The 11,884-nt window shown below is 45.2% G+C and overlaps 1 protein-coding gene across 1 annotated transcript; it reads left to right on the top strand.

Moving 5' to 3' along the window:
* The first annotated feature begins 788 nt into the window (after positions 1–788).
* On the top strand, positions 789–11,560 carry ahdc1 (AT hook, DNA binding motif, containing 1). Its single transcript, XM_084739793.1, has 4 exons — positions 789–2,121; positions 3,632–5,349; positions 6,878–8,558; positions 10,278–11,560. The coding sequence occupies exons 1-3, from the start codon at positions 907–909 to the stop codon at positions 8,550–8,552; spliced, it is 4,608 nt and encodes a 1,535-aa protein (XP_084595919.1). The 5' UTR covers positions 789–906; the 3' UTR covers positions 8,553–8,558; positions 10,278–11,560.
* Positions 11,561–11,884: the final 324 nt, after the last annotated feature.

Below are 11,884 nucleotides of genomic sequence, written 5' to 3'. Positions count from 1 at the left end.
TAAAAAACAATTATAGACTCATACAACATGTTTATTTCACTAAAATTAGCTAGATAGATTTGTAATTTTTATTCATAGATTATAGCAAGTGGAAGGTGTCATTGTAACCACATTTGCAACTTTGTATCTTATTTCGTATCATTTTTTTGCTAGTTAATATCATTTTGAAAATGTTGTATCACTTTGTCTTCTGGTACTGGCTGGTTTTCATAATGGCAGGAGAAAAGGAGGAGAGCTACTGTTGCATTAATATTTAATGATATGCAGGTGAAAAAACAAACAACCTGAAAAGGATAAATAGCCAAGAAACCGTCTTCTGTTTTTATCATTTTGTTCATTTTGATGATAACATGTTGAAATCATTTGAAACGGGTTCAGATGATACTACAGTGGTTTGACGCCATTATCTGACATGTCATCAGCATTTCATTTGGCTGTTGAGAGTTTTGTAACTGTTACAGCTGAGTTTTAATCAAGTTTCAAGTGCATTGCATAGAGCTTTACACCATGTAACTCAATTGCAACTTAGTTTCACCTTAGTTTCAACCGACTAAAATGGAATGAAAATTTCACCATGTGGTCTATCTTGCTAATGATTTCTTAAAGGTTTGCAAATAATTTGGTAATCATTAACAAATACTTAATATTGTTTGTTACCACTGAAATAACTATTAATTAAAGTTTATTTAACTATAAATTGGCCTTTTATTAGTGATGTTTATTACAAAGTTCCATCTGGACTTCCTGTCCAATCGATAATACTGGTTTTATTTCTGTCCTTAGGTCCTTGAATCATCTTCCCAGCTCTTAGAGGAAGACAGCTACAAAGAGGAAGCACTCATTGTCATACAGCAGGAAACATCACCCTCTTTTTCCTCCCTCAGTACCAGCAAGACCGTCCACTGAATGAGTGGCTTGTCAGATCACCTGCATTCAGGCCAAACTGGGGCTCCAGTGGGCTGTGGTGGGACTCAGGCAGAGGGAAAAGCGTGTGTTGGGGGGCTGGAGGGGCTGGCAGGGCCTGAGCTCTGGACTAGGGAGCTCGGGCTCCAGGAGGGGCCCCAGGATCCCTCTAATGATGGACTGGCATCGGTGACTTCCGACCGCTTTCCCTCCTCGTCTCCTTCCGCCCTGGCTAACGGCCTCCATCTACAGAGAAGGCTGGGGCACAGTAGCTGCCGGCGGAGGCAGACGGAGACTGAGACACACACATTTGCAGAGACACTTAGAAACATGCAAACGCACATAGACCCTGATGTGCACGCACAGGCTGTTTCACACTCACACATGGATAGTTGTGGGCACATTGATATCAATGCACATACGGGTTCTGTAGCGCCAGAACGCTCCAGAACTCTCACACCAGAGGCCATACACACCACCTCACCTCAACCCCTGTCTTTGGCGCTTGGCAATCATCCTGCCTCCACCAATCAGCTGGCAGCCGCAGTCCTCACTGCAGATACAGACATGCCCTCAACCTTTTGTCCAGTCCCTATTGGTCCGAACCCAAACACAAGCTCCTCTTCTCTTCCTGTGGAGGCAGAGAAGAAGTATGCACTCCGCAGCTCTGGACGTCCCCGCTTCCCCTGTCACCTGCGCAAGTCCTCCCGCCTCCGCCGAAGCATAGAGGATGTGGAGAAGAGAGCAGGGAGGGAGAGGGGAGGAGAGGATGAGGAGGAACTCTTAGAAGAGAAGATCGAGAAGATCTGGAGGGTTAAAGAGGAGGAGGGGGCTGTTCGTGAGAAAGAAGAGCCATCATCTGTGGAGGCTACAACTGTTCTTCCCACGCCTCCTTGCCCTGCTGACATCCCTCTAGCTCTAACTGTACCTAAACCTGTTCCTAAAGCTATGCCTAAAGCTGGGCCCAGACTTGGGCATCGACCTGGACCTAAATCCAGGTCTAGGCCTGCACCCAAATCTGTTCATAAAGCAGCTCCTAAAAGTGTAATGAAAAAGCGTCAGGCAGCCCAGGCTGCCATAGCTCAACGGGCTACCCATCATCTCCCTTTTCCAAACACACCAACCATCACTGCTCCTCTGCTAACTGTGAAGGAGGACCCTATTGCAGAATTGGGAACATCTCCTTCCAATAACCGGAGACGTGGGCGTTTTGTTGGCGTAAGTTAATTTATAGTTCCATATCGTTGTAGTAACTCCTTGACATAACACACAGTTGACCAGGGGTTCTCAAAGCGCAGCCAGAAGACAAATGGTGCCTCTTGAAAACATTTTGTGCTGCCACCAATTGTGACATGAAATTGTTGCTTTTTTTGATCATTCATGGTCCAGAAAGCTTCTGGTTGCATAGCAAGTAGCTACAAAGGAAATTATTGTTAAATGTCACTATGAGGGGGCGGCTGTTGGTAGAGTGTCCGCACCATGTATGGAGGTTGTCAGTCCTCTGCAGCGGCCGCTGGTTCGATTCCTGCCTGTGTGCCATCTCCTCTCTCTTCATCCCCCTTTCCTGTCTACTCTTCAGCTGTCCTGTCTAATAAAGGCAAGAAAAAAAATGTCACTATGAGGCCAATCACAAATCCTCAGTTAATGGTTCATGGGTTTTCCTGTGCCGCCCTCAGTCATATGCTGTCACACTAAAGTCACACTCAGTCATCAAAACTTTGAGAACCCCTGCAATCGATGCGCCCTAAGTCCTGCCTCTTTTCGCTCTGTCTTCCAGTAACAGTTCAGCAAGCTTGGTACCTCAGTCAACTTTTTTCTTTCCTGTAAAAGTGAGATATAATCACATCCTAAGTTAGGTAATGTTAATAAAACACTAGCTAATGATTGATATCGATTAACTAGCTAGTTGGTTAGGTAGAGTTATCTAATGTTAGTAGATTAGTTAGCTAGCTTGTTAGCATTACCTAACTTAAGTTGTGAATATGTTGCTTTTACAGGTCCCTCATCTTTAAACTAACTTCTTTTTTTTTTCTTTTCAACATACACAAGCCTAGCACAAGTGTGACCAGATCCCAAAAGAGACAATGTGGGACAAAGAGTATGCCTGCTTGGGACAATGTGGGACATACAATGTTAACAGGCAGTTTAAAATTTTGATATTACAAAATACATTTCTATACTGTTCAAGCTCCATGCTTTGCCATTTGGTTGATTTAGTAGCACACAACTGACTTAATTTCTTTTTCTTTGGGGTAGTTTGCATCACATTTTGCCTTAATCTGCAGAGTTTCTGACTTTGTGGTGACTCTCAATTTTCCCCATTGGACGTAGGGTAGCAAAGATGGTGACAGATTAACCTGCACTTGACCCACATGTGCAGTTTGACTGACATCAGCCCCATGATGACAGCCTTCCCTGCTTTCTTCACAGCCATGATGAAAACTAGATTTTAGAAAAGTGTCTGTGCTGAAGTGGTTTGACCTTTGAAATCATGTGTGGGACATGGTCTCAATATGCAGGACATGAGACAAGGAATAAAAATGCTCTGCAGGCCCTCATAAAGTGCCACATAACATATTTAGGAAACACAAAAGGAGAAATTTGATTGTGGTACCAATCTTGCTCAATGAAAAAGGGGCAGGACTTAGGATGGGTGAATTTTATATCATATGTGAAACAAATGTTTATTTGCATTTGCATATGTTTTATGTTGGTCTGTGCTTCATAGGTGAGGAAGATTGTTGTCAAGGTGGCCCGCATTCCTGTCAGCCTTAGCCGCCGACAAAAAAGCTACAAGATCTCCAATTTGGAGACAGGAACAGGGACAGAGAAAGGCCCTGATGGCAGTCTGGAGGGCTCAGAGGTAGCTCGAGAGCCAACTGCACTTCTCCGCATGAAGAACAATGGCAAGAGTGTCATGGTGATGTTCCCTCCTGGAGAACTGCCTGTTATTCTCAAACGTAGACGGGGACGACCACCTAAACAGACTCTGCCAGGAATACCGGGAGAGACTCAGAATCCTGGAAATGCTGGTGGTAACACAGACCAACCCAAGAAGCCCCAGAGGCGACGTCGGACTAAACTCCCTTCCCCTTATCCATCTTATGTTAATGACACCAACGATGTGAAAACAGAGTATGGAGATGTTCTGTCCAAACTGGCTTTTTTAAATCGCCAACCCCCCGCCACTGGCCGCTGTTCTCCCCCTCGCTGCTGGACACCCAGTGAGCCAGAAAGCTTTCATACCCCCCTTGAAAACCCTGGAATATCCACCTTGCTCCACCGGCTCACTGGGTTTAGACGCCCTCGAGGAGGCAGAGGAGGGGGCACTGGAAGAGGTGGAGGAGCAGCAGGGGGGATCGGGGGCAGTGAACGCAATAAGAGCACCTTCAGTGACTTCTTTGAATCGATTGGCAAGAAGCGGAAACCGAGCCCCCTTTCTGAGCATGGATTACCTAGGAAAAGGGGAAAGGGTGTAGGTGGGGTTGGTAGGGGAGGGGGCGTTGTAGGAACTGAGCCTGGAGGAGAGAAAATAGTCAGGAGGAGACGTGTGAGAAAAAATGGTGCATTTAAAGGAGAGGGGGTGTCTATGGGGCAGGAGTGGCCCAACGGGGCAGGTGGCTGGGGCGAGGAGGGAGGTTTGGACAAGGAGAAGGTTTTGGGTGGGTATCAGCTCTGTGGATCTCCAAGGGGGGGCTTTTCCTCCTGTGAGGTTGGAAGGGGAGGTGCCTACAGCAGTGCAGGAGGCAGGGGAGTTGTTCCAGCTGGTGAGGACTCACAAGGCCTGTTTGCTGGATATTTCCGGTCACTCCTTGACTCAGATGACTCCTCAGACCTGTTGGACATCTCCTCTGCACAGTCAGACCCCCGCAAAGCTTCATCCACCCCCGGTTATGAGCCATCCAGTCCAGCTACTGGTCACAGCTGGTCCCCTGCGTTCCCCAAGTGGAGCACTAAGGGAACAAGCTCTGGGGTGGAGGGTTCAGCCCAGACACAATGCTCCTCATCCAGACCTCCATACAGCTATGGCAGCCTGGCCCAAACATCACCCACCACTTCTACCTACCCCAAATCCACTCCTCCATCTCTCTCACACTCTCCCAGCTCCCCCCACCCTGCCTCTTATGGCCACTACTCCTCTGGTTACTCCTCCTCCTCTCCTGCAGTGCCACAGAGATCCTCAGACTGCAGCTTTGCATATGGATCTGGACACGGCAGTGGCAAGGCCCCCTCCGGTCAAATGGGTTATTCTAGCTACCAGGGAGCAGGCAAGAGAGGCTATAGTGGATATCCTGCAGCAGGACATTCCTCCATGGTGCGGGGGGAGTCCGCAGGACCCACATCACCAGGAGGAGGGTACATGTCAGTTGCCAAAAGTAGTCCCTTCAGCTCCTCCTCCTCTCCAGAAGGTTACAAACAGTACAACTCCAGTCAGTGGAGCTACAGGTAAATCACTTGTTGTCAGCCTGTCACCATAAAACATACTTAAAAAATAATACAATGAATTTAAGAAATTTCTGAATTAGGGCTACATGAAGAACATATTGGTATTATTCTGACAGATATTGCAATTGTGATATGATTCATGATTAGTGGGAATGAGAAAACCATGATGATGTGACATTTGTTTAGATTTGTACCAAACAAACATGTATTCTTACATCTGGAGACCAAGGTTTTTGGGCCAGGGCATCTCTGAGGCACTAAAGTACTAATTCTGCTGTACTTATGTAACCCCGTTCTGAATGGCTTTTTTCCACAAAAATTGGACTTGGTATGGACGGGTTAGGTTTTTAATGATTAGGTGATTAAATGTTTTCGCAAACTAAAAAGAGAAGTGCAAACTTATAAAAGTCTGACCACAGCAGGATCAAAGAGATATGAATTACTTAATATAAATATTTCAGTCAGCACATCATTTTCAATTTCACCATGTCCACCCTGTGCTAATTAACAGTCAATAACTGACATTAGTTAACTCAGGGCTAAAACGCACAGTATATTTATCCAGCTTAGGAGTCCATGGTCAGAACCTGCATTCATGTTTTCTCCTTGCCTCCTTTAACTGAATAGTGGAACCAGGGCTGGGTGATATGGACAAAAGCAAATATCACAATAACATTTTTCCCAAAAAAAATCAATAATGCAACAATGTCTGCGCTTTCGCAAATTATAAATACAATGACCTTTTTAATAAACTAAAGAAAATTGCATAATTTACTGAAATACAGCCTACAGACAACACTTATGCCATATTACAATATACTGATACTCAAAATCTAAGGCGGTATCTTGTCTCATATCACAATATTGACATAATATCGATATCAGTGTTGTGCAACTTCACACTTCACGAGAGCAAGCTTGAAGCTCAGTTCACAGACATTAAAGAGAACTCGTTCATGTTCATGGTTTACAATTTTGAATTTAGATCTAAGGTAAGTTTAAAAAATTAGTCTTTATAATGATGCTATACTAAATGGTACATGACATTCATAGTTTTTGTTAAATGGCCATTAAAAACTTATATCTAATCTCTGTTTCTCACGGAGTCATCAGTCTGCAGTGTAGCCTAGGCCATACACTTCATGCTGCTTGATCAAACAACATTTTTAGGCAACATCACATCCACACTTCTGTCTGTATTTTCATGCTACCAATCTCTCTCTCTCTCTGCTGCGAGTCTGCATCGCACTTTTTTTTTTTTTACCAGTTGACAATGTCATGTTCACATTCATTAGCTGCAATCTGATTCATTAAGTTCGCTGTTCACCAAATACATGAGCAGGTTTAATGAACGGTGCTCTTTTAGCACATTCATCCACAACACTGATCGATATATTGCCCAGCCCTACGTGAAACTGCAACCAAGAGCAGTGAAAACTGAAATATTTCTGAAGTGCACACATGTTTCTGAAATGCTGTTTGTGTGTTTTATAACTTACGTTGCTATATTTACGTTTTTTTTTCCCAGACAAGGTTTCGGTGGCTGGTCAACAGATAGCTTTGGGCATCAGTATCATGGCTATAGTGAATATGGCTCCAATGAGTCCAAAGACATCTTGGATATCTCCAACTACACCCCCCAGAAGGCCAAGCGACAACCTTTCCCAGAAAGTCTCTCAGAATCCTCCTCTGACTCTTCACATCTCGGCTCTGCAGCCACTGGCAGTGGACCCGGCTCCACAGGTGGCTCATTCAAACAGAACGAGTCTGTTAGTGGGGAGGGCGGCCAATCAAGTCTGTCCAGTCTGGAGAAGCTGATGATGGATTGGCATGAGAGTGCTTCAGGGCCCTCATATAACTGGAGCCAAAACGTCCTTTTCCAGGGTGGGGGAACCAGCAAACCCGGCCGCGGTCGCAGGAAACGGACTGAACCACAGCCAGAAAAAGAAGGGGGTTCTGGTTTACACTCTGACTCCCCATCCAGTCCCTCCCCGACACCTACGCCTGGACCTAAGCGGGGAGGGGTTGGAGGGCGAGGCAGAGGGTCCAGAGGAGGCAGAGGAGGTTTGTCTCCATGTCAGAGAGACCGGCCAAAAGGCAGAGGCAAGGCTGCCTCCACATCTGGAGCGGGTGGAGCAGTGACTGCTGGAGGTCCAGATGTTTCTGTGCTGTTCCAGGAGGGGCTGGACTATTACAGTGGAGACAGTAGCAGCCTCTCCCCGCTTGCCACTCCCAATCCTGCACCACCCTCCGGCTACCTCCAGGACCCCTGTGAGTACCCTTCCCCTTACTCCGCCCACCCCTCCACACCATCCTCTGAGGAGCGATATCCAGCATTATACCCTGGAGAGTCCTCTTCCTCCCTCTCGCCCAGTGTCTCCTCTCCTCCTTACCCTCCCAAGCCCACCCCACCTCCACCCCAGTCTTACCACCCCGTCCCCTCCAGGACCTTCTCCCCCTCCTGCTCACCCTCACCCCGGGTAACACCCCACTGTGGCACTGCACTGAGCCCCTCACACCGCCCGCCTCCGAAAGACCCACAGTTCTCCCAGTATGACTCACCCAGCTACTGCAGCTCTCCCTACTGGTACGGACAGACGTCACACAGCAGCAGCCCCAGCCCGCACTCGCATAGCACACACACAAACACAGCTCCGCACACACACAGCAACCCGCACACGAGTCCTCATGGAAATACACACAGTAATCCGCTCACAAGCCCAAACGCCAATACACACATGACCCCGACTCCCCATGACACACACCATCACAACACGCAGTCCCACGCAAACCTGAGCACACACACCAACACTCATCTCCAGAGCAACCCCCTCTCCCACACCAACAACACACACCAGACCCATACACACTCTAACCCCAGCCCCGGCCTCCACTCCCACTCCACACCTGTGCTTTATGAGGAGTGCAGCCCCCCCTCAACCGGGCCCCCCCACAAGCGGGATCTGATCCCCCATGCTATGAGCACAGGCCATCGCCAGGGCCCCCTGCCCCACTCCCCCTACCCCAAACCTCCCCTGGACTCCTCGCCCCATCAGGAGGACACTGGCGGCTTCTCCCTGTCCCATCAATCCTACCAGGGCATGGGACACCGCTATCCCTCCCATGGGGCTCAGGGTGGTGGGGTACTGTGCCAGCTCCTGGATCCAGCCAATGATGACAGCTTCAGTGTCACCAGCCTGTAACAGCAGGTGAGTTTACTTTATGTTCATACAAACAATAAAGACAACTTAGGACCACCACTGGAACTTTCATAGACATTCAGAGGATTGTTTGTTTTGAAAACGATGGAGTATTAGGACCACTTTAGGTAAAAAAAAAAAAAAAGTGGTGGAAGATTTTTTTATTTTGAATTTGGAGAATTACATTGAAATGTCAAGCATAAAGTTAAAAGAATAAAGCTGAGATGTTGAGATTAAAGCCAAAATCCTATTTCAACTTTATTCCCAATATTTTGACTTAAGTCTCCAAGATGCAAAATAAAATTTTAAAAAATCCTCCTCTGATTTATTTTTCTTATGTCCAGCAATGAATACTGAAAGTTTAGACTTTATTCTCCACATTTACACTTAATTTTAAATGCAAAAGAAAAAGGGGCCTGGCCCTCATACTCATCTGTAGATATTTACTTGCACTACAAAGGGAAAAAAGAATTCAGAAATGAAAGAAAAAAAATCCATCAATAGATATACCAAATTTTAAACTGTTTGTTACTAGATATTTAATTGGATGATAAAGCTCTATTAGCAGTTGTAATTAGTAAGTGAAAAGTTGATATAAACACTTACAGTATCAGTATCTGTTTCAGTTTCACAAAACAGGCGAATACAATTAGTAAGGGAAGGTACACTTAAGGGCAGGGTTTCTACACATTTTCCATCTCAAAATTCAAAATTTTTCACACCATATTTCCCAGTAGAGTACAAATAGATAGATGTTTATAATGTAAATAATGTGTGTTACATTCTGACAGTGTGTTATGTTGCAAGATTATTACCAGAACATTGTCACTCCAAATGTAGGCAATGTCGAATTAGTTTACATAAACTTTACATCTTTGAGTACTTATCCAACCAAGGGTTATATTTGCGATTGTCAAGCCAACCCTCAAAAAAGTGGCATTTACTCATTGTGGCAATTCAGTCAAGACTTGTACCCAGAAAGCTGGACAATGTGGCACTGTCAAACATCTTTGCCCAAAGAGGAAGTAAACTAACCAGTGCTACCCACATATTTTTTTCAGAACATATTGAATAAATATCATATTAGTGCCCCCGTCCATATCTCTCAGTCTCTTTCAGAAATAAGAACAGAAAATGAGTTGAAAAAGTTGAATAATTTAATTTTCATGGCATCTGTGCAGCCTTGTTTATTCACTGTGTCCATGGAAACAACAAACGGCCATAAAAAATATGGTTTTCTTACACTGTAAAGATAGTCTGCTCACTTTTCTGATAACTACATCACTCCATAACTCATAAATGTTCATACTAGTTTAATATTTGGTTATTTGTGATGCTATATATGCCATTCAAGGATACTGCCGCATTATATTTTGAACTAATTTCATCACAGAGGTCCAAATTTGGTTCAGTTATAAGGCACTTAGTTCTCAGTTGCACACTATACTCTTCCCCTTGCTTTCAGCACATCAAGATCACTCTTGAAGTACAAATGTAAATCAACAAAAATGGAGTACAACAGCAAGAACACCACAGTGCACACAATACATATTACTTTTCGCACCAAATCAAACAGTGGAAATATGGTGTTACATACAGTAAAGTATGTCAAGACTTAGTTAATTCAATTCAGTACAGTTTGCTTTTATTTTATTTTGCTTTTATAAGTGTCAGTCTCATATTCCTATATCCTCACTTCTTTCTTTCTCCTTCTGTTTTGTCTTTCAGGTGCATTCAATCCAAGCTTTTACAGATTTGCAAACATTTGTTTTTTTTTTCTTTTTTTGGTAAGGAGACTTCTTTGTGAGAGACTGTGAAATGAAGGGTGAGAATTTAGCTGCCAGCTTTGGACAGTAAAGCTTTAATTCTCCAGCACTGACAATCAAGATCAACTGCAACTTAAACGCCCAAGCATGCACACACACACACACACGCACACGCGCACACACACACACACACACACACACACACACACACACGCATGTGCAGATGAATTCACTACCTAAACATGGACACATACAATCATACATGTAAACACTCACTCACACTCTATGCTGGAATGAGGGCATGGCCGAGAAGAGCTGACAGATGACGGACAGACAAAACTATTTCCTCACCCCTTTTAGTCTTGGACTCCGTTTCCCAGAAGTCTGTATCTCACCAAATCTATCCGGTCCTGTTCTGTACATCTGCAATATGGACACGCTAGGATCAAACTGCTCTCTTTCTCTCTTTCTGTGTCGTTCCTCTGTTCTCTCTCAACCCTCCCCTCTCCTCTGCTAAACCAGCAACTGTGGTCTGCACTCGACCTACACTAATATCTGCATATCTGTCTTGTGCCCTAACCTGAACCGCATCTGAGCCCAAATCAACTTGAGCCTAGCAAATGTCCCGCTCTTTGCACTCCTTGTGTTGTGTACCGTAAAGAGAAAAGTGGACTAAACCAGTTTCTTGCTCTTAAAATACCAGCATCTGTACATACAACTCCAGCTCCAAGCCAGGGGCCCCCCTCTTCGCTCTGAAGGTCCGTCATCAACACGCCCTCCTCAGCGTTCTGCCATGGTTTCTCTGCTCTGTGGGGGGGGGAGGAGAGGACTGCAGCATGGAGACCCAACATCCTGTGTTTTGCTGTTTTAACTACAAGGGAAAAGAGACATTGAAATCACACAACGGCCCCAAAGAGACTCTTGTTTTCTGTGTGCGAATGTGAGACAGACAGAGGAGGGTGTGTTGGCGTGACTGCAGCAATGCATGTATTTGTGTGTGTATGTGTGCGTTTATGTGAGTGTGTGTGCGTGCCTGTGGGGTCAAAAGGAGTGAAGCTCCCCCCAGACACCAAAGTCTTGATGGGGCCTCATTCTTTCTTTCACTCTCTCCCTTTCTTTTTTCTGTGGTCTTGTGTTGTTTGGTGGTTTTTGTGATGAAAAAATTGTATATCTGTCTGTTACATATCATGTATGTATCTGAGGTGCAAAATATTTAAATACACATTCTGTTCTTGCCATTGGTAATCTCGTCTATAGCATACTGCTTCTTCTTTAAGGGATTAAGGGAGGTGTGAGTGTGTTTGTGTGCGTGTGTCTGTGTGTGTGTGTGTTTTAGAGCCTCCATGAGTATTGGGCTTTGCCCAGGCTGTCTGGGACTGTGAGCGAGAGAGAGTTCAGTCAAGGACACAATTCGACAGGGAGTGAAAGGGAGGGGAGGGGAGGAGAGGATGGTGGGGAGAGAAGGGGAGGATGTGTTGGAGGGGAAAGAAGGAAACCAGACTGAGGAAATCAGAAAAGAGTGTCAGAGAGGTTTTCAAGCCACTGAAACAAAATGCACAAAAATGCACG

The sequence above is a fragment of the Lutjanus erythropterus genome, chromosome 16 (genome assembly GCF_056507025.1).
Source record: "Lutjanus erythropterus isolate fLutEry1 chromosome 16, fLutEry1.hap2, whole genome shotgun sequence".
Taxonomy (NCBI): Eukaryota; Metazoa; Chordata; class Actinopteri; order Lutjaniformes; family Lutjanidae; genus Lutjanus; species Lutjanus erythropterus.
This window is presented reverse-complemented; position numbering and strand designations above follow the sequence as displayed.